Here is a 23,280-nt window from a genome sequence, read left to right as displayed (position 1 = left end):
AGTTTTGAATATCATTGGGTACATAAGTACAAGTATTTGTCATAGTTTCGTTTTATAGACCAGATAAATAAGTTCAGAAGTCAAAGATCGATATACAAAAAAGAACAGTACAAAAAAGAATTGTTGATATGTCTACACTTGAACGAGTTGCTGGATATTGAGGGGAAGACAAACGGAGGAGCCATTGATACATTGAGAAGCAATGAGAGAGTTGACAGCTTCAGTAGGATGACTACTGTCCCAAAAGAAATGTTTGTTTGGATTTAGGCATGCTTCTAGTAATGGGATGCATGTCAATGTGCCATTTCCCCACGTTTTACAACATGAATTTTTACTATCGCTTAACCCTGTAAAATATATGTGTCATATCACACGCAATTCAATAGATTATACAATATGTATATAGGAAAGGTAAAAAAAAAATAGGTATAAAATGTACTAAAAATAACATATTTCAAGGGATGGATATTACGTTAAGGGATAAACGAGTATTTAAATTGCATAGTATTAAAGCAAATTGATTAGAATATAGGTAGCATACGTACCATGATTACCGGGGTTGATAATAGCATCATAACCAAGCGAATTTGCATGTCCAAGTATGAAATGAGAATGTTCAAGAGTGGAACTCAATTTCTTCAATGTCAAATCTAGCTCAGTGTTGAAGTTTATTACTATTTGATTTACATTTTCATCACATCTTCCGTCAGGCTTGAAACGCTTAATCATAGATTCAAGGCAACCAAGTGGTCCGACCTCTAACACCACCACCTTTCTGGCTCCTAACTTGTACAATTTCTGCATCAAAATTATAAAAATTGTCAATTTATTTCGAAGGCTGAATCTTAGTATGTTGTATACGAGCAGGTATAAAATAAATATCAAATAAATATACTCCCTCCGTCTTTTGGTGTTAAATTTCGAGATAATATGAAATGGTCTGGATAAAGGTGGACATGGGCCGTACCGGCACGTGGGTGGCACGGGCCCGGTTTGGCCCGGCACGACGACCCATTTGTGGGCCGTACTGTGAACAAAAAAAATTGAAATTTGGCAAGGACACGACGGGCGGCCCGATTGTCGGCTCGTGGGTCGCCGACACGGCCCACCAGCCCGGCACGTGGCACGGCCCATGCCCACCTTCATTATATAAACTTATTTAATTAAAGTTATTTATATAAACTTATTTAATTAAATAAACTTAATTGATTAATAAATAAATAAGTTTATTTATATAAACTTAAACATAAATTATTTATATAAACTTAATTAAAATTAAAGTTGTTCTAAAAAAATATATTAACATTAATATAAACATAAATTAATAACATTATTTATATAAACTTAAGTTGTTCATAAAAAAAATATATATCAAGTTTTTTTTATATACATACATATATATTTTTTTTTTAAAAAAAAGGGTTGGCCTGCTGCTCGGCACGTGCCGTGCCGTGCCAAATTTTGGCACACCCCAGTCCACGGCACGGCACGGCCCGCCGCGAAGCCCATGTTTAGGTCTGGGTAATCTGAACAAGGAGGAGGAGGAGGAGAGTTTGGTTCACAAACAAGGCCTAGGAAATTCCATACTAAAACCAATTAGCAATAGTAGAAGTAACTCTTGTACATTATAAAGTGGAACCACCTCTTCTCTTCCTCTAATATGAGACGACACTTACAAGTAGGCTACAATAAGTTTCAACAATTTGTACTTTGTTTTAAGTTGCATAAAATAAATACTACGATCACCTGTAAATTTAGTGATAATGCATCAATGAGAAGTTGGATAAATTGTTGAGGATTGTAACGTTCCCTTGTTTCAGAAGACTTGCCAAAGTAGTTGCCGAGGAAATCATTACTACCCATGGAGACCATGAATATAGACTTAGCCAAGTGTTGGGAAACCTGAGCTTGGGTTTTCAATTTCGAAGATAAATGTTTCCTCACCGTCCTTTCGAACAACTTCATTTGACTATCCAAATCCAAGCATATACCCTGCAAATTTGTACTCCGTCTCAACATATTAAGGTAAATACTGCGTAATAAACACATATAGGTACATAACTTTCATATATTAAGAATAAGTATACATAAACTAAGTACACCGATCTACACATGTTGAATTCTCAAACTTTAGAAATTCCATCCATTAATTATGTCTAGACAATATGAAATATGTTTTGGCAAAATCTATAACATTCTTTCCCAAGGATCCCAAGTGAAATAATGCATTTTGAATATCATTAACCAAATTATTGACCAAAATAAATTAACCAAAATATTGATTAAAAATACTCATAATTTTAGGCAAAAGTTAACGAACACCCCCGGGGCATTGGATATGCTAGCTAAAAGTAGAAAGATTAAATTAAATTCACATTAACTACACCGATCAACGCGTGATTTTGTCATGCTTTCCCAAATTAATACCACTTTAGGTAATATTTTAAATGCTTATCCAATGCCTCGGGGGCGTTCGTCAACAAGATCCTAATATAAATATTGGAAAATGAATTCAGAAACAAGGACACAAGGCAACATTTGGTAGCTTGACTACTGACTTACTGAGTACTGAGAGTCTGAGATACAAGTTAATTTCGAATTTATATGCAGTTGGTTTAGGTATCCAAAATTTCAGAAAAGTCATAAATATACCCTAGTCGAGAGTGAGGGATAGCTCAAGTGGTTAGAGTTTCCTTCCCAATTCCAGGATATTCTGGGATCGATTCTCACCCTCGCCCTTGTGGCTCTCTAAACACTTATATATATATATATATATATATATATATATATACCCTAAAAAATAAATCCAACCCGTATTTTAATTTTGTTTCGCTTAGTTAATTAATCTCAAAAAAGAAATGTTGAATTAATAATTACTCTTTCTGTTTTAATTTACTTGCCCACATAACTAATTACTTCCTTCGTTTCTTTTTAGTTGACACGTTTCTTTAGTCATGTTTGTCAATGCACAAATTTAACCATTAATATTTTTAATTATCGATAACCAAAAATTATAAAAAGTTGATATATTGAACTATATATCGTGACGAATCTAACAAGATCACATATGACTATATTTTTCCTTACATATAAAGCACAAAACACGGTCAAAGAGGAGTGTGTGAATAGCTATAATCAAAACGTATTAACTAAAAAAAAAAAAAAAAAACTGAGGTAGTATTTGTATACTCTGTAAGTTTCATGCACGTGAAAAATGAGTTGGTTCACGGGGAACATAACTCAAAAGAAAAATTATTAGAAATATAAATTAATTAAAAATTATTATATTCACTTAAATGCACAGTAATTAACATAAACAAATTAAAAACTATTGTATAGATATATTTTCGAGTATAAAATACACCTAATAATAAAGATAAATTAAGCAAACAAATGAAATAATATACTTAGGTGCACCGTGCATGGCGTGCAGTCCTGCACCCGAGTAAATTACCTGTAACCAAATAACAATATATATTAAAAGTGACGGATAATATTTTGAAATTATAGATCCACATGTGCCACAAGGCCACAATTAAGCACAATAGAATTTATTTATTTATTTATGTTTTGTTTTGTCAACTTCTATCTAAAGGTGGACATGAGTCGTGCCGGCACGAGCCGTCAGCAGCATGGCGGCCCAGGTGTGAACAGTGGGCCGTGCCGTGAACAAACTTTTTTAAAATAGGCACGAGCACGGGCCGCCCACCGGCACGCCACCATAGTATATATATATATATATTAAAAATAAATAAATAAAAAACTAGGACGGTCCGCTGCCCGGCACAACCCGCTAGGCACGTGTGCCGTGCTATGGGATGGGGTGTGCCAAAAATTGGCATGGCACGGCCCGCGATGGCCCGACACGACACGATGCCCACCTTTACTTCTATCCCTCGTATCACAAGGGTTGGTCAAGTTGTTAGACCTCATTGTATCAATGGAAATATATTTGGATTACCTATAACGTATATTGAAAAAATCATCAGTGGAATTTCATCAGATATTCACATGCATGCCGTCAAAATCGGGATTATTCTTGATTGTTTGCCGGTCTGTTGCACGAATGATTTGGAAATAGTTGGCACCACGTACGTACAGGGCCACATTATTAATATTAGAATTGGATGGGGGTAATAAAAGTCAAACTAAGTGAAATAAATGTAAAAATAGGAAAGAAGAAGGTTTTTTTTTTTTTTTTTTTTTTAAAGAAAGGGAAGAAGAATATAGTGATGGCGTGATTGTAAGAAAATTACATAGTGATGGTATGGTGTGAGGTGAAGAAAGATGAATCAATACCCTCATTTCGGGGGTAATAGTTACATTAGAGGGAGGGTAGGTAACTATTAATGTTATTATGAGAGTAATAATTCCACTATCTCTCTTTTCCTCATGGCACAATTACCTTATTTCATTTGTAAACACCATGTCTTCTACAACAACACCTCTAATTACTGGCTTTTATTACCCCCTTAATGTATTAAATCCAATCCAAACATGCCCTAAGAAGTAGTTGAAAGACCTGAATTAATTTGAAATTTTTTCTTCTATACGATGCAAAAGGAAAGAGCGATATCATGCACATATCAACAATATTTGGTGCAAATTTATATAGAACTTAAGAGTATGCGGTACATTTAAAAGGTTTTTAGAGATACACAGTGCATTTTTTAAAACTTTAAGGGTACATGAAACAAATTCTTTTTTTAATAATAAAGACAACAAATCAACGGTGTAAATTAATCAAAAGTTAAAATGGACGGTGTCAAATACAAGAATTATGTCGTGGCTTAAAGTTTAATGTAGTACATGAATCTTTCCATTAAATTAACGTGCATGCATTAATTATGTTTAGTCCGTGGTTAATTGGTTATCAATATGAGACAGACTCTTGCCGTTTTATGTACGTGCAACGTGCATGAATGAGACTATGAGAGCAATAGTAAAGTGTATGTACTATGTAGACAATGCATATAATAATGGAAAATGGAAATAAAAATTGAAAAATTATTTTCCTTATATTAAACATTTTGCATCAAATTAAACAAAATCAATTTTTTTTTTCCCTTATAATTAAACATTTTGCATCAAATGGGATCTATTTTCTTTTGTTTTTTAGGTTTTTTTTTTTTTTTAGTTCCCTTTGTCAAATTAAACCAAATCGTAGAGTAAGCTAATTAATTTAGAGTCTGAGAGCACTATGTAAAAATTAAAATGCAATAGTGTTATATAATTGACAGGTATCTTACTATATCTTTTCCAGTTTCCGGTAAAATACCACAAGCACCAGATGCATAATTATACCCTGTAAGTGAATTTGCCCGCAATGGCTTTATATATGGTGGTGAGAATGGCAGTCCAAGATACTCGGCTACAATAAAAATTGAAATAAATTATTAACTTAGTAATATATAAGAAACTTGTACGCGTACCAAGTCTAAAATTGGAGCATAATGATGATAAAATCATTAACAATGTATACGTGTAAAAGATAATAAAACAGCATGCATAGACTAGAAAGCATAAATAACGCTAGCGTTATAGAAATGATTATAGAAATATAGATGATAGAGTATAAAACATATTCTTAGGCCTCAACTATCAGCTAAATCTTTTGGTTGAGTTGGTAGTTTAACATGGCCTGGTATCAGAGCTTGGGTTTTCGATCTAGCTTCCGCAAAATTATACAAGTAAAAATGTACAATTATACATACTTTGACATCAAAATTGCACAAAAAGAGTATGAACACCCTAATTCTATATATATGCTCTTACGCCATACTATGGTACTAGTGTAAAATAGGAAGATGATCATTAAATCTATTTCAAGTGAGCACAAATAATACCATACGTACCTATAAAATCGACAAGGAGTTTGCCATTGTTGAATCTTCCGGTAGGGCCTTTGGGGAAATCTTGACCATAAGGAAGGTAGTTTGCTTTGGCCAATGTAGGCAACCAATTGTTATTTCCACCATCAAATATTGAATCTCCAAAAACATACAAAGCCGGTACTAGAGGTGTTGAAGTACAATAATTACACCACAAAAATTGTGACAAAAGCAACACAAAGCAAATATGTTTTGCTTGCACCATTTTTTTTTGGGGGGGGGGGGGGGGGAAACTCTCGTACCTAAGAAGAAGAAAGGTAGATAGTAGCTAACTAAATAACCTAAATTAAGTACATTATTAATTAAATAAATTATTATATATTAATGTAGGAAAGTCAATGTTTAGTTTAATGATTATGGTGTATAATTGTATATACATCAATCATATAGTCCATTATGAAATAATAAAGCTGAGTTTGTTGAAGGATAATTGGACCTGAGAGCATGACATGCAAGCAAGTCATATATACACCAGATCAATTCAAGTTAGGAAAATTAAAATTATTTGAGTCAATACTTTTCTTATTAATACAAGTATACTTGGTAATTTTAATAATTAGTATAATTGCATGTAATTAATGAAAAGTTATCATGATCTTTATGTATTGTACCCTCAATAGTCAATTCTGATCCTTCGATCATCTACAACAACGAACGAATAGACCCTTATTACTGCTAGCTTTGCCATGCCCTGGAATGTTGAAAAGTATAGAAATTGGACTCGTAATTCCTTTCTTTTTGACGAATTAAACGATGAGTATTCAACAATGTCGAAGCAGCAGGCTGCCCCTTGACTTGATAGTAACGTAAGGTCACTAGGCTTACAGTTCCATGTAAACGCTACGTGAAGCTACAAAGGACTCAATCAACATTAACAATATTAAGCTCATTACTAGGTAACACGTACTATTATGACACAAAAACATCATCACCCGCGGCTAAAAGGAGACAGAGGGAAATACTTAGTAATTTGACACATATAATACATAATTTTCATTGCATGTACTACGCCACAAGTTTCAATTCATAACTCGTTAATAATTGCAACAATTGAAATTTTGCATTAGTTATATACTACCTATGATTTTGAACACGTTTTTTTTACTAGAGGATTTTAAAAAAAAAAATGTAATGGAGTACTTATATTTGTAAAATGTTACTAAGCTGGAATTCCAACTGTACATGTAATAACTAATAAGCACATTAAATTTCATCAAAAGCAAACTGCAAGATTATATTGTTGGATTCCCCCACAAAGGGCTTATTCTGATTTACTGAACCGAGCTTAATTGAACTGAACAGAATTGAATTGATTGGAGCTGCACTGGACTAAACTGAACTGAACTAATTAAACTGAACTGAATACTTTATGGGAGAAGGAAATTAGGAATTGAATTGAATTGAACTGAACTGAAAATAAGCCGAAGAGAGCAGGCCTTAAGAGAAGTAACTCGGGGATAAATCCTACTGTATTTAAAGGGGAATGCAAAATTGTTGCTTAGCTTGTAAAATTTATACTGCTTTTTAATTCATGAAATATTACAGAGTAGAGAGTATAATATTAATATTGGCGCAATAAATCAAATAATAATGTGTCAATAATCTTTATATCAATCAATGTTGACGTAATTGTCCATGCATTAGGACTCCATGCAAGCAAATGAGTTTTAAACTTGAACAAGCTGTTGGATATTCATAGGAACGCAAACATCAGAGCCATTGATACAATGAGATGCAATTACAGAATAAGTTGCTTGAGTTGGATGATAACCATCCCAAAAGTAGTGTTCGTCGGGATTTGAGCATGGTGTTCTCCCCGGTTTGCACGACAATGTACCATTTATCCATGAGTCGCAACACGGATTGCTACTGTCGCTTAACCCTATAATATTACGTATGCACAAGTTACTTTGAGGTTCATCCATTCGAAATTAGTAATTGTCAATAGTAATTTAACAAAAATAATTGATCATGATTTGGGCACGTAAAAAGATTTTTAAAAAAATGTTGGTATACCATATTTTGTGGGATTGATGACAGCATCATATCCTAATCCATGTGCTTTTCCAATAATAAAGTGCGAGTCTTGAAGAGTAGAAGTTAAACTCTTGAGCAATAATGCAAGCTGAGTGTTGAACATTTTAACGATTTCATTTTTATTTTCATCACATTTATCATTTAACTTGGCCTTCCTAACAATTGATGGAATGCAACCAATTGGACCTAGCTCGAAAACCACAATCTTCCTCGCTCCTAAATCATATAATTTCTGCATAGTTAAAGGCAAAAAATCCAGCACTACTATTAATCAAAATTTACTTGTCACGTACAATCATGTAGTATATCACAAATTAAAAAGGAAAATTAATACAAAGATTATAATAAACTCACCTGTAATTTTAATGATAATTTCTTAGTAAGGAGTTGTGCAAATTGTTGAGGATTATACTGCAATCTTGTGTTTAAAATGCCAAAATAAGTGTTGATGTAATCATTATTTCCAACGGAGAAAATGAAAATGGACTTGGCCATGTGTTGGGATAGCTCGGTTGAGGTTTTGAACTTTGAGCGCGACATTTTTTTCACGGTTTCTTTGAACATTACCATTTGTTCATCCAAATTCAAACACTCGCCCTGTAAATAAGTAAGACAGGTTTGAACATTAATATCTTTAATTATATATTTACATACTAATGTTTTTTATTTTGAAATTACGGTCAGTTGAAAGAAATTTGACAAATTTACATATGGATTATTTAATTAACTTCCATGATGAATTGCACAAATTAAAGTATGAATTTTCAATATATATATATATTTATTTATTTATTTTTCTTTTATAATAATGTCACCACTAATGCACTAATCGTGTATCTTCTATGCATGTGAATTACACCATTGACCATTTTAAACTTAATATAGTATTATATCTCTCCGTTATCTTTGGAGGCCTATTTGAGGAAATAATACTAACGAAGTAGCTTATTAGGTGGAATTCTACACGTATGCATTGCAAATAATATATTTGCGTTGACCATGCATATATACGTTAATATACATCTCAAAAGGTATATATAATTATTACTAATATTTTAAGGATCGGAATTGTGTTTGATATGTAAATTAGTGAAATTTTTTTAGATAAACCTAGGTATATGGTACAGTGCACCCAACTAATTCAATGTTAGTTTTTGCATTTTATTTAATGATTAAATAAACAATTATAATCATCTGAATAAGAAATAAGTATCTTTATTAGGTACATCATACGCCTAGGTGTATAAAACAATTTCTCATAAATTAACCCTCATATAGATAGTTTTAAGGTATATTATTGATGATGGAGATACATTGGGCCAAATATGGTAAGAAATATATGTAGGGGTGTGCAGTAATGGACCTGGATTGAAAAACTGACCGGGACCGGACCGGGGGATTCCAGGTCGGTCTTCGGTCCTTACAAATTGACGATTTTGGGTTTCCGATGCGGTCTGGGTAAAAACCGGAATATTCCGGTCCGGCCGGATCGGAATGGACTGAAAACTGTATTTTTGTAAATTTTTTAGGTGAAAATTTTAAATTTTATGTTTAAATTTTTTTAGGTACAAAACTTGTAATTTATAAATTCTAGGTACAAAATAGGAAAACACGCAAACAAAAACAAGACGTTAAAAATGTATGTATATATTAAGATACTAAAATGAAAAAAAAAAAGAGAAAATAATATAACTGGTCCATTCCGGTCCAAAACTGGACCGGACTGAAAACAGGTCTAGACCGAATTCCGGATCGGTTGATTACTTTCCGGTCCTGGTGCCCAAAAAAAGTCGATTTCGGGTACCAATCCAGTTTTGGACCGGTGCACATCCCTAAATATACGTACTAATTTATCATATCAATTTTTTTTTTTTGACAAAAATTTATCATATCACATTAAAATAATGAAATGAGCAAAATATTTTCTAAGTGAAAACCATACCAAAGTCCTACCAATGGATCAATTCTCATTATCCAATCATCAGGTGCATCATACATTAAAGCTACTCACATTTATATTTAGTTGAATTTGTATATTATACTTCCTCTGTTCTTTTTTACTTGACCTGTTTTTTTATCACGTTTGTCAACGCAAAATTTAACGATCAATAACTTTAATTCTTCACAAGTAAAAATTATAAAAGTTATATATTATGATAGTACTTATTGAGATGAATTCAAAAAGATCCCACATGAATATATTTTTCCTTATATATTAGGAAAAATTAAAAAATAACACCACAAAAAAACTGAAATTTTGATTATAACACCACCAAAAAAAAAGTTTTTATTATAACACCACAAAAAAACTTAAAAAGTTGATTTCACCACCGGTTATTAACGCCATCCAAAAAACCGTTACTGGCCCCCACATTGTACACGTGTCAGTTATCTATTGGATTAAAAAATAAAAAGAATTTTTTTTTTAAAAAAATAGAAAAACCCTAAACTCTTAACTCGGCCACCACCTTCACCATCGGCGCCGGTTCTCCCTGGCCCACCGTCGTCGCCCTAACGCGCACTGCCGACTCCCCTTAGCCGACCAACGAAACCAGGCCAACCCAGCCCAGCCGACCACCTGAACCACGCACCACACCGTACCCAGCCTTAGCCCCGATTTGGTTTGGTTTGGGCGCGGGTTAGGGTTCAGGTGGCGGTGGCGGTGAGGGTGAGAGATGTAAAGCGGTAATTGGGTTTGGGTGTGGATTGGAGTGTGTCGGCAATGGATCTGGGTAAGGGAGGGGAGTTCGGTGATGTTGCTGAGGTAGGTGATGGTGGCGTGATGTTGCGGTGGCAGGAGAGTTCTCCGACGCCTTGGGTTTGTGTCGTGGGGTGGTTTGCGTCGTCGTGGTGGGGCTGATTTTCGTCGGTTTTGGGTGGGGGCTGGGAGTATCGACAGGCGACGGCCTAGGTTAGAGTGTTGGCGGCTGGGCAGGTGGCTCCGGCGGTGGGGCTGGCTGGGTTAAGGGGATAGATTTTTTTTAATATTTTTTTTTAATTTTTTTAAACCAGTAAATTATTGACACGTGTCAATTATGGGCTCCACTTAACGGTTTATTTGGATGGAAAAGTTAAGTGGTGGTGAAATCAAATTTTAAAGTTTTTTTTGTGGTGTTATACTTTTTTTTTTGGTGGTGTTATAATCAAAATTTCGGTTTTTTTGTGGCGTTATTTTCTAATTTTCCCTATATATTATTCACAAAAGACAGTTAAAGGAGGGATGATGAACAATATAAAAGTCAAAGTGGGTCAAGTAAAAAAGAACGGAGGAAGTATGAAACAATATTGATACACTTGGTATAAATTTTTTCAATAGTCCTATCAGTTGAGATATACTCTTTTCAAACAACATATAATGTTCCACTTATATGAAAGAAAAGAAAATCAAATACTTTTATTAGGTTAAGGGGCTATTCCTATTCGATATGTTTTTGGAATTATAAAGTGGACTCTCTCTCGATAATGGATAGGGCCATGCCTAACACATACATACTATCAATTCAAACATATGGTGTATGAATACTGGAGTATGTAATAATTTCAACCAAATTACTCCAAAAATAGGAGAAATAAGAATTTTTTTAAAGGGGATGAATTTAATTACTTACAATAAACTTTCCAGTTTCAATAAGAATTCCACAAGATCCAGAGGCATAGTTATACCCCATATACGACTGTGATCTTAGCAGTGTTGATAAACTAGCAATTCGAGGTGGAGGATATGGCAGTCCAAGATAATCAGCTGCATACATAGCAAACTCACCAAGTCAACCAAATACTCATACAAATTCATATTAATAAGTTATCAATAAAGTAAGTCTTGATTCAGTGTTTTAGACTGAGATAAAAGGTCACAGGTTCAAATCTCCCTCCCTTAAACGTGACTATTAAACATTGTGTAATAAATAGAGAGTAAGAATTATTAGAACATACCTATTAAATCGACAACGGTTTTGCCATTAGTGAATCTTCCAGTAGGTATACCTCCAGGAAATTCGTGACCATATGGAGGGTAATTAGCCTTAGCCAATGTAGGCAACAAGTTATTGTTTCCACTATCAAAAATTGAATCACCAAAGATATAAAGTGCAGGAACAAGAGGTGGTGGTGAACTAGATTTCGTACACAAAAAATTTGTGAAAAATAAAAATATGTACATGAATATTTCTATTGGTCGTACCATTTTTATTTTATTTGTGTAGTTGAAATATCACCAACCTTTTTATTTTATCTTTTTCCTATTTAAATGGGAAATTAGCTTGTTTTAATAAACCCCCAAAAAAAGATAGATGAGAAATTGGGGATACAACCAATCTAACATGAAAGCTCCATTTATTTATGGAAATGAGTATTTATGTTGCTTTTTATAGAAGGATGAATATGAAAAGGTGCTTCCAGGAGTAGTGAATAATGATGCAATCCGCGTATAATTGATTGAACCACGAGGATACCATGCATCATTAGGTAAACAATTAATTAAATAATACTTCCATTTTTTTCGGAATAATTCAACGTTGTTTTGACAAGTGATCATGAACACACGTTAGAAAATTGAATTACGATTTAAACAATCCCTTATCCGAAAGTTTTTCATGGACAAAAATGTACTCATCAAAAGATCGGACCATATGTTTTAACGTATAGTGATTTATTAGTGATTGTAATTTATTTATTTATTTATTTTTTTGACGTGATTGTTAATTTTAGAGGGAAAAGTATGATTTTTTTTGTAGACAAATGCATACAATAGAGTGCCAGGCCAATTTTTGTTTTAAGCAGAAATTTGATTGATAATGGTGGATTTTATTTTGTTTCATCATCAGAACAAATTGAAGTGAAGACAAAACTTACCTTAAATAATATCTTGGCGTAAAATTCAGCAAACAAACAAAAAAGGCTAGAATTCATCGATCGATAAGATTCATGTTCAGTGTAATAATACAATAGAATAAAAAAAAGTGATAAAATAATAGTATTGACTATTATTGGTTAATAATTGGGTCAAAAATATCAAAATTATACAAGTATATCAATATATAAATGTCTAACTTGTTAATTACTCCGGCTATATTTCATTTAGTAATACAAGTATATAAATATCAACTAAGGTAATATCAAATCGTATATGCACCTCACAATTATGATATATATATTAATAAGAGTGATGGATAGGTCAAGTGATTAGAGCTTTTTTTCCGATTCTAGGAGATCCTAGGATCGATTCTCATCATCCACCTTTGTATCTCTCTCACCAAATAAAAATAAAATTATATAAAAAAAGTATGATATATTAAAACCTCTTGGTTGATTTTTACTCTTTAAAATTGTGATGTGTCTACATTATTGTAATTGATAATCTTCTTAAAAGCATGCAAGTAAATCACTTTCAGCATTTTTTTTCGTTTGAATCACTTTGTCATTAGACAATTAGGTGGTGAAAAATCTTTCTCTTTTTTTAAATAAAAAGGCTAACAATTATCTCCAATCGATCTCGTGATTAAGGAAAAAAATCATCTACCTCATTATTTCCTTGATTTTTAATCAAAAAAATGTGCTAATATATCTATCAATAATAATGTTGATCAATTTATCCAAGCATTAACTCGCTAATTAAGCTAGAGACTGAATCTTAAACTTGAACAAGCTGCTGGATATTCATGGGAACGCAAACATCGGAGCCACTAATACATTGAGATGCAATAACAGAATATGTTGCTTGAGTTAGATGATAGCCATCCCAAAAGTAGTTTTCGTCGGGGGCTGAGCATGGTGCTTCCACCGGTATGCACGAGAATGTACCATTTCCCCATGCTTTGCAACACGGATTGCTACTATCACTTAACCCTGCAACATTATTTGTACATGAGTCACTTCGAGGTCCATTTATTTTAAATTAGCTGTCAATAATAAGAATTGGCCTATTGGGTACGTTAAAGTGTTAAACTATATTACATACGAAACATATGAAAAGGCTTAGAAAAATGTTGGCATACCATATTTTGAGGGATTAATGACAGCATCATATCCTAATCCATGTGCTTTTCCGATAACAAAATGTGAGTCTTGAAGAGTAGAAGTTAAATTCTTGAGCAACAATGCAAGCTTGGTGTTGAACATATTAATGATTTCGTTTTTATTTTCATCGCATTTTCCATTTAGCTTTGAACTCCTTACAATTGATGGAATGCAACCAATTGGACCAAGCTCGAACACCACAATCTTCCTTGCTCCGAAATTATAAAGTTTCTGCAATTTAAAAAAAAATAAAAAAATAAAATTTGCACGTATCAACTACTATTAATAATCAAAAGCTGATGACACAGTTTTTCCATATATTCAGATTCACTTATAACAAACATTCATATATAATGTTAGTAAAATTTTAAACTATAATGTGATACTAAGTATAAAAAAAAATATTCTAGACTTAGGGCCTATTCACATTTACTGAATTGAGTAGAATTGAACTGAACCGATTGGAGCTGAATTGAACCGAAGTGAAATGAATATTTTATGAAAGAAGGAAATTAGGAGCTGAAATAAACTGAAATTAAGTTGAAGTGAACAGACCCTTACGTACGTAGTACACAATGTTTTTTTCGATTATAATCTCATTATAACACAATTATAAAATAATTAAAATAACAAATCTATATAAAAATTGATAAAATAAATACCTGTAATTTTAGTGATAATGTATCAACAAGGAGTTGTGCGAATTGTTGAGGATTATACTGTTTTCTTGTCTTAAAAGGACCAAAATAAGTGTTGATGTAGTCATTATTTCCTACTGAGAAAATGAAAATGGACTTGGCCATGTATTGGGAAAGCTCAGCCGAGTTTTTGTATTTTGAGGACAACTGTTTTTCCACTGTCTCTTTGAACATTCTCATTTGTTCATCCAAATTCAAGCATTCACCCTGCAAAGTAATTTATCCGTGTTTAAACATAAATATCTTTGTCTATATGTTACGGAGTTATAAAATTTAATACTCTTATTATAAAAACAAATTTGACTAATTATCTTGCGATAATATTTATTTCTTTGTGTATCAACAAAAATAAAAGTTTCAAAGGTGACAAACGACGGATTTTATTTATTTTTATTTTTTTTTAAAAAAACTTTTAAAAAGTTTAGATTTACAAAATTACAAATTCTATGATAATCATGGGCCATGGACATTAGAGATTGAGAGACACTACAGTTAAATCATCAGAACTTTCTTTTACACACTTTTTTCGCTCTTTTTTTTGTTTACTTTGGAAAACGTGTGGGCCTCACTTTCTTGTAGCCCATATGAACACTCTTTGGGTCAAGTTTGACTTAGGTAGTTCACTTTACTACTATAGCACTTCCCAAATCCAATTGGACTTTTAGTTTTGCAACACATGCACACTTTTTCCCCAAATAGGCACATACTTGACTTGAGTAAACAAAATTTAAAAACTAAATAAATAAAAGGGAAATTCCCATTGGTACCACTAAGGAATTGACTTTTCTCAGTGGCACCACTAATTTTTTTTGACTTCTTTGTGGTACACCTCAGTTTATTACTTGTTAACTCACGTGATTAGTCCGTTAATCAATCGTTAATAACTTAGTAATTCTAGGTTAAAAGCTGAGATTAGGTTAATAAAGTAGGAAAAGACAAAAATGCCCCCTTTTAATCCTTCCCTCCATCACCCATAATTAAACCCCTTCCCCTTCCATTTATGTCGATTTGACATAAAACAAACTCTCTTTCAAATTTCATCTCTCTCTCCTCTGCTCTCTGGTGCAATCACGACGAAGTCCAAGGGTTTTGCAAGGGAAATTCGCTGATCTTTTTGGTATACACAACCATTTGAGGATAATCTTGCATAATTCAGGTACATTAGCACTACTACTGTTCATTTTTGCATGATTTGGTGAAGATGTGATGTTCTGTTTTTTCGTTTCGAATTTAGGTTAAATTCATGATGTAAATGTTTTGTATTTTTGCGAATTTAGGGTTTTTTTCAGGTGTATTAAGTGCGTGATATTGTGTGTGCAATTATTTATGTAGAGTATGTATTTAATTTGGATGAAATCGCATGATCCTGTTTCATTGATTGTATGTTACTTGAATTGGAATGTAGTTGCTTATTTGATTGATTGTTGGATACCTGTTTTGGGAATTTTGTGCATGTTATAGTTAGTAGGATACCTGATTTGGAATGTATATGCATGTTGTGGTTTGTTGGATATGATTTGGAATTTATATTATGTTGTAAGTGTGTATAGTGTTTACCTTCTTTTGCAGAATGGGTGAGGTTGTGTTAAGGTTTCATTACTTTGACAAGCATGTTGATCTCAATGTTGACTTAGATAGATGTAATTTGCTTGATTTGGTTATGGAGTTTGAGGACACTGCTGCAGTAGACTCTGAGTTTCCCATAGTCAACCCATCATTTGGTTATGGTTTTAATGAAAAGAATCACCCTTTACTAGATGATGCTGATCTTTTTAAGATGATTCACACCCTAGGTGACTGTGAGGTTTATCACATTTGGGTAGGTTTTGTTAAGAAACCAACTGTTTTGAATAGAATGACCAATAGGCTAAGGATGAAGTCCAAATCTGCACAACCATTTCCTGCACCTTCCCAATCTGAACAACCCCATGTTGATCAACCTTCTCATAATGCACCCTTAAATGAACAACCCCTTGAAATTGAATCAGATCAACTTGTTCCTGAAACTGAAGCTCCCATTCCTGACCCTTCTCAAACTGATGCTCCCATTTCTGACCCTTCTGAAAATGAACCTCCCCTGTCTGACCCTTCCCAAACTGAGCATCCCCTTTCTATTGAAGAGATAAACCTTAATAATGAGGCCTCTCCACCAAGGTATAATGAGGGTTATGAGTCACCCCAAGAAGAAAGAAATCAGTCTGCTGCTGAGTATACCAAGGGTAGAAAAGAGTTTGAGAAAAGTATGGAGAAGATAGAGAAGTCTAGGAAAGGCAAGGGTGCAGCAAAGGGTAAGAAGAAAGCTACCACTAAAACAGCACCAATGCAACCACCATCTCCCAAGTCTCCAAACACAGTCTTCAAGGGTTTAGCACTTAGAAGGAGTCCTAGATTTTCACCTTTGACAGTGACTGACACACCTTCTGCTTCTGCTGGTGACACATCGACAAATGCTTCCCAAACAACTGTGTTTAGGAAAAAGGTACCTAGATCAACAACTATAAGAAAGGGGTTAGGGAAAGGATCAACTGTTACTGAGAGAAGGATGCTAGGTGTTGGTGATAGAGTGAGTCAGCTAGAAGGATCAGCTTCTAGGGTTAATGCAAATATGAGTGAGGGTAGTAGTGCTGGTGAAAATGTGGGTGAGAGGCAAGGCACAACTGATTCTAGAGTTAGAAGAAAGATGACTTTTGTTGTTGAAAGTTCTGAGTCTGTAGAGACACAACCAAATCATGGTGTTAATGTGAGTGAAGATGATGAGGATTCTGATGGGGATGTTGCACCAAAGGGTTCAATTCCAGCAGATGAGTTAGCACAAGTAACTAGGATCCCAAAAGTGAAGGACAGTTGGAAACCATCAAAATGGTTTGATTTTTTTGATGATGAAGATGATGAGGATTATTTTCAGAGATTGTACAAGAATGGTGAGATGTATGAGGATGCTGACTTTGGTAAAATAACACTCAGGCCTTGGATGATTTTTACTGACAAGGCTCACTTCAAGGACACTCTGAAAGATTTTGCTGTCCAAGAAAGGTTTGCTATCAATGTAGAGTATGCTGACAACAAGAGATACAGTGCAGTTTGCCAATCTGAATGCTGTGATTGGAGATTGCATGCCAGCAGACTTGCAGATGGCAGAACATGGGCAATCAAGAAAATATGGCCCAATATACACACTTGCAGGGGCTTAGAGACTTACAACCCCATATGCAATGTGAAGTGGGCATCTCAGAAAGTCATGGAAGACATCAGGGCTAACCCAGACATTCCTGGGAAAGCACTCAATGAACTCCTTTTTCAGAGATATGGCATCTACATGAGGCAGTCAACCTTGTACAGGTTAAAGAGCTATGTCATTGAGCAGTTGTTTGGAGGGCATGATGAGTCATATAGACTACTGCCAATGTATGCTAAGATGTGCATAGAAACAAACCCAGAGACCAAGGCTTTTTGTGCATGGAATGAAACAGAGTCAATCCCTAAAGAGCTTCAATTTTCAAGGATTTTCATATCATTCACTGGACAGTGGAAAGGTCTTTTAAGGGGTGTTAGACCATTAATTGGTGTAGATGGAACCCACCTCAAGGGAAACTATGGGGGGGTATTGCTCTCTGCTGTGGGAATAGATGGAAATAATGAGATCTTCCCCATAGCATATGCTGTAGTTGGCCAAGAAGACAAGCAGTCCTGGACCTACTTCTTTTGGCATTTGCTGAACATTGTAAAAGATTCATCAAGAGAGCATTGGACCATTATTTCTGATAGGCAAAAGGCAAGTATTTGTTGTTTTTGTCAAGCTTTCACTCTCTTTTTTATTATATGCAAACATACAAATGATGACAGCCTGTAATCTTTTTTCAGGGAGTTGAACTTGCACTAGAACAAGTGTGGCCACAAGCTGACAGGAGGTTCTGCTGTAGGCATCTTAGTAGAAACTACAAGAGGCTATTTCCAGGCCCTATGATGTATGTTCTGTTCTGGAGAGCATGCAATGCTTCTTCAGCTTTCACATTCAGGAAAGCTATGGAGAAGTTGCAAAAAGCAGGAGGAGATGATGTCATGACTTGGTTTGCAGAGTTGGGTGAGAAGTCTCAGTGGAGTAAGCATGCATTTGACCCAAATGTTTGCAATGACTCCAATACATCCAATTTTGTAGAGAGCTTCAACTCTACTCTAGGGGTGAATAGGTGTAGGCCTATTTTGACTTTGCTAGAAGGTATTAACCAAGCTTTCACTGTCTTAACATTGCTATTTTATTCTGATTTTGTCTTTTTTTTCTAAGTAAGATAATGTTGTGCAGGAATAAGGAGGCTATGTATGGTGAGAATTGCAACAAGAATGGAGAATGCAAGATCTTGGAATGATGAAGACATAACTCCAAAAGTTGAGAAGCTAGTGAAAGAAATAGGAAAAGCTAGCTCAAAATGCAGAGTATTCAAGTCCAGCCCAGGTGAATATGAAATTCATGAGGGAAGATCACAATTTCCACTCAGCTTAAACAAGAAAGTTTGTTCTTGTGGGGCATGGCAACTGACAGGTGTGCCTTGTAGGCATGCCATTAGGGCTTGCATTGATGCCAAGTTGGACCCACATGACTTTGTCAGTTCCTGGTACTCTGTCAAGACTTACAAGCAAGCTTACAGTGTCTGCATCAATCCAATTCCTGACACAGAACAATGGCCTGCAGATGAGTCAGGTAGAATCATCATGCCTCCTAAGATGAAGAGGGGAATTGGAAGACCAAGCAGGAACAGGAAGAGAGAAGAAGGTGAGGAGCAACCTGGAAAAAGGTCCAAAACAGTGAAATGCAGCAAATGTGGTTGCTTTGGGCATAATAAGACAACCTGCAAGGGAGGCTTAACAGGAAAAGAATTGAAGTCAAATGATGTTGTTGTCATCAAGAACCCTAGGGTCAGAGACCAAAGTAATGCAGCTAAGGCAGCCAAGGCAGCAAAGCAATCTGAAGCACTTGGATCTCAGTCTGCAGCAACTCAACCTTCAGCATCTCAAGCAGCAGCTTCAACCAAAAAAGCTAAGGGAAAGAAGGGAAGACCCTCAGCTGAGCAACAAACAGTGCTGACAGCCTCACAGTTGCCTAGCCAACCAATCCACATGTCTCAAGGAAACTCTCAAAGCTAGCAAGTATTCTGTTTTCACTAGCAGTAGCCTATGCTTTTTTTAGTAATTTTGATAGAAAGTCAAACTTTGTAGTCAACTCTTTATTTTTTGGGTTTTTTTTGCTGAAATTACATGGTATGTTGAACAATTATGCCATTTTGTCTATATTAAGACTTGGATCTGAGTTTGACTTTAATGAATGTTGGCAAATGATGCCATTTTGCTCAGCTTGTTAATATTAGTTGATCTCAATGATTGGTTAGACTTTAATGGTCCCACATGTTGTTCATTTATATTAGGGATTTTTAGTTTATCTCAATGATTGATTATTTTAACTAATCAAAAACCATTAAACTAAAACAGAATGCAAATTATTTTTCCATTTTCAATCATAACTAAGAAAATCACTAGTACACTTAGTCCCTGAAGTACATGGCACAATGCTCATTTCAGGCTTACAAACAACAAAATAAGATACATCACTAGAGCAATTCTAACAACCATATAAACATAGTTTGCAAACTCATATGCTTTGTCTGTGAACTCAATAAATTCCTCTCTTAATACTCTCAAATTCGATGATTCTTCATGATTGCCTATAATCTGATCTTCAGGAACCCACATGAACAAACCACAATGCCTGCACTTGTAATATGACCTCCCTGGATTCGAAATTGAGTCAGAAACCCTAATATCAGCAAGTCTTGGTGGATTACAATTGCATTGAATTCGTCTCACCCACATGGACCTCCCAAATCTGCTCCCAGAAGAGGAACCACTTCCTGCAGAACCAGCCATGTCAGACCAGCAGGGACAAACAGAAACAAAAAGAAAAGGAGAAGAGGTGAGATCGAAAAAATGGAGGGGAAATTTTAGGAAAAATACAGAGGGAAAGTGGGGTTTTATAGGGAGAGACTAAGGGTTGGGAAGTTGGAGGGAAATAAAGCAAAATTAAGGGGGAAATTTTTGGAGGGAAATGATTAAAAAATGGGGGTACATAAGTCATTTCATCTATTACTAAGCCTAAAATGTCAATAAACAAAGTTATTAACGTCTGATTAACAGACTTAATCACGTCAATTATAAAGTCAAAAACTCAAGTGTATCAGCAGGAAGTCAAAAAAAAAAGGTGGTACCGCTGAGAAAAGTCATTACCTGGAGTGTATCAATGGGAATTTCCCTAAATAAAAAGCTTACATACGTCTGGGTATATTTAAACGCAGAATATTTAAAAGCTACAAATCAAAAATTTGGCTAGGACTTACGAGTCTATCCTGCCTATCTATTTGGGGTACCGATAATTAGAGACTATAATTCACTTATAGCTTAGCTAATTGAGACGGAAGAAGTAGCTAAATTGATTAATTATATAGAATTCAATAATTCATGTTAATGAACAAACAATAATTTGACTTTGAAAACATGGTATAATAATTAACTAACTCTCCATGGTATGTAGGGCGTAAAAAAGTGAATAACAATTGCCCTTCAATTTCGATGTCAACTAAGTAAATTCTTGAATATATGATCTCCAATAAATATTATGATGTCGGAAGATCAAAAAGTATGATTTTTTTTTTTACATAATTTATTTGATTTACTGTCATAATTATATCACCACTAAGCCACTACTCGGGTAGGATAAGAGGTGGTACTGTACACGTATGCGTACAATAGTTGAGATATGTAAATTAGCCAAAATAAAGAATAGTAATTAAGTATTTTATCTTGATTTAGGACGTACAATTAAGATAAGTTGGCCTAAAATGGCAAAAATATACGTAGTATAATAATATACATATAGATATGCGTGTCAATATTCCGTATGACCATATCAGTATATCACATTGAAATGAGCAAAAATCAAAAATATTTGTAAGGCACAATCAATGGCACCATGAATTCAGCCTATGTATTATTTTTTAACTCAAAATATTTTTTTTTCGGTTTATGGAGAGGAAATCCTCTCCGAAATCACCTAGAAAATCGTGAAAGGAAGTATTAATCACCCGAGTTATCTTTTACTCTTATTTCTTTTTACTCCTTTGTGAAAGCTCTAGATGAGCAAAAAGTGAGTGTGAATGCACCAATGCAACACAATGAAACTTTTAAAGGTGTGATAATTTGAGTCTAAATTAATAGAAAAGAGTTTGTGTATTGCTTACGATAAACTTTCCGGTTTCAGGAAGAATGCCACAAGATCCAGAGGCATAGTTGTACCCCATATACGACGTTGGCCGGAATACGCTAACACGCGGTGGAGGATACGGCACTCCAAGGTAGTCAGCTACATACATAAGAAACTCAAACCAATCAATTGAAAACATACATAGCAAAGATATCACTATGTAACATTCATGTGTACACGTTTATAAACTAAAAAAAAAAAAAGAAAAAAAACCGAACAATAAGAATAATTGTGCTATATAAATTAGAACATACGTACCTATAAAATCGACAACGGTTATAAACTAAAAAAAAAAAAGAAAAAAAACCGAACAATAAGAATAATTGTGCTATATAAATTAGAACATACGTACCTATAAAATCGACAACGGTTTTTCCATTAGTAAATCTTCCCGTAGGTAAGCTTCCAGGAAAATCGAGACCATACGGAAAATAATTAGCCTTAGCCAACGTAGGCAATAAATTATTATTTCCGCTATCGAATAATGAATCACCAAAGACATAAAACGCAGGAACAAGAGGTTGTAGTGAACTACATTTTGTGGACATAAAATTTGAGAAAAATAAGAATAATATGTTCAAGAATATATTTCTTGGAACCATTATTTTCTTTATTTTTTTTGAAGAAATAATGAGCTTTTTGATGTATTTAAATTATATGGAAAAATATGAGTGTTGCGTAAAGCCTGATGAAAAGATAGAAGGGGTTATCAAATACAAACAGTCGAACATGAAAGCCACATTTATATAATGAGAACGAAAATTAGTGGGATTTATAATTTATGTTGCTTTTTAAAGAGGGGAGAATATGAAAAGAAAAGAGGTTCAAGATTAATGATGCAATCCGCGTCAATCGTCACGTTGCTTTCTTGCTATTATGGGAAATAATCATTTTTATTTTATTTTATTTTATTTGTTGACAACTTTGAGAGATTGTGTACTGTCTTTTCTATGAGGACGTCGTTCAATTTGGAAAGATGATTAAGTAATATCGTTCTCTCGATACATGGCCTAAACTGTCTATCTAACAGCTTGACGATTAGTAAGTATATGCAATTTTGCATTAAGGTGTACTAGTTTCACTTAAAGAAAAACCTTGTAAATATGTTTTATAATTAGGAAATGGCCGATGGTGAAATTTGGTATGGTGGATCATTTTGGATAGACAATTAAATGACTTGTTATCTGTACATGGTCTAAATTGACTATCTAATGAATTGATAAATGACGATTGACAACCTTTCAAAAATTTTTTTTTAAAAAATTAGACGATTGGCAAATGTCTATGCATTATAAAATATATATATATATATATATATATATATATATATATA

General features: G+C 34.1%; 3 protein-coding genes across 3 annotated transcripts; all 3 read right to left on the bottom strand.

The window, feature by feature from the left end:
- Positions 1–132: 132 nt before the first annotated feature.
- On the bottom strand, positions 133–6,096 carry LOC145591659 (GDSL esterase/lipase 7-like). The gene is made up of 5 exons (XM_081648171.1): positions 5,856–6,096; positions 5,250–5,371; positions 1,747–1,992; positions 546–798; positions 133–347 (listed from the first exon to the last, which is right to left on the bottom strand). The coding sequence occupies exons 1-5, from the start codon at positions 6,094–6,096 to the stop codon at positions 133–135; spliced, it is 1,077 nt and encodes a 358-aa protein (XP_081504297.1).
- A 1,293-nt stretch (positions 6,097–7,389) lies between these two features.
- LOC145592876 (GDSL esterase/lipase 7-like) lies at positions 7,390–12,322 on the bottom strand. Its single transcript, XM_081649385.1, has 5 exons — positions 11,862–12,322; positions 11,537–11,670; positions 8,283–8,525; positions 7,908–8,160; positions 7,390–7,773 (listed from the first exon to the last, which is right to left on the bottom strand). Exons 1-5 carry the CDS (start codon positions 12,109–12,111, stop codon positions 7,559–7,561), a joined length of 1,095 nt encoding a protein of 364 aa, XP_081505511.1. The 5' UTR covers positions 12,112–12,322; the 3' UTR covers positions 7,390–7,558.
- Positions 12,323–13,428: 1,106 nt separating this feature from the next.
- LOC145592875 (GDSL esterase/lipase 7-like) lies at positions 13,429–22,667 on the bottom strand. Its single transcript, XM_081649384.1, has 5 exons — positions 22,300–22,667; positions 21,925–22,046; positions 14,606–14,848; positions 13,922–14,174; positions 13,429–13,772 (listed from the first exon to the last, which is right to left on the bottom strand). The coding sequence occupies exons 1-5, from the start codon at positions 22,547–22,549 to the stop codon at positions 13,558–13,560; spliced, it is 1,083 nt and encodes a 360-aa protein (XP_081505510.1). The 5' UTR covers positions 22,550–22,667; the 3' UTR covers positions 13,429–13,557.
- Between the last annotated feature and the right edge of the window lie 613 nt (positions 22,668–23,280).

This window comes from Chenopodium album, chromosome 18, assembly GCF_948465745.1.
Source record: "Chenopodium album chromosome 18, dcCheAlbu1.1, whole genome shotgun sequence".
NCBI classification, from domain to species: Eukaryota; Viridiplantae; Streptophyta; class Magnoliopsida; order Caryophyllales; family Amaranthaceae; genus Chenopodium; species Chenopodium album.
This window is presented reverse-complemented; position numbering and strand designations above follow the sequence as displayed.

Excerpts from the sequence above, each read along its gene's own strand:
- LOC145591659 (XM_081648171.1), bottom strand. The coding sequence starts at position 6,096 with ATGGTGCAAGCAAAACATATTTGCTTTGTGTTGCTTTTGTCACAATTT. Across the intron at positions 5,372-5,855 it reads ACTCCTTGTCGATTTTATAG|CCGAGTATCTTGGACTGCCA; the intron begins GTACGTATGGTA and ends TTTTTATTGTAG. Across the intron at positions 1,993-5,249 it reads CGGAAACTGGAAAAGATATA|GGTATATGCTTGGATTTGGA; the intron begins GTAAGATACCTG and ends ACAAATTTGCAG.
- LOC145592876 (XM_081649385.1), bottom strand. The coding sequence starts at position 12,111 with ATGGTACGACCAATAGAAATATTCATGTACATATTTTTATTTTTCACA. Across the intron at positions 11,671-11,861 it reads AACCGTTGTCGATTTAATAG|CTGATTATCTTGGACTGCCA; the intron begins GTATGTTCTAAT and ends CTATGTATGCAG. Across the intron at positions 7,774-7,907 it reads CATCAATCCCACAAAATATG|GGTTAAGCGACAGTAGCAAT; the intron begins GTATACCAACAT and ends GTAATATTATAG.
- LOC145592875 (XM_081649384.1), bottom strand. The coding sequence starts at position 22,549 with ATGGTTCCAAGAAATATATTCTTGAACATATTATTCTTATTTTTCTCA. Across the intron at positions 22,047-22,299 it reads AACCGTTGTCGATTTTATAG|CTGACTACCTTGGAGTGCCG; the intron begins GTACGTATGTTC and ends TTATGTATGTAG. Across the intron at positions 13,773-13,921 it reads CATTAATCCCTCAAAATATG|GGTTAAGTGATAGTAGCAAT; the intron begins GTATGCCAACAT and ends ATAATGTTGCAG.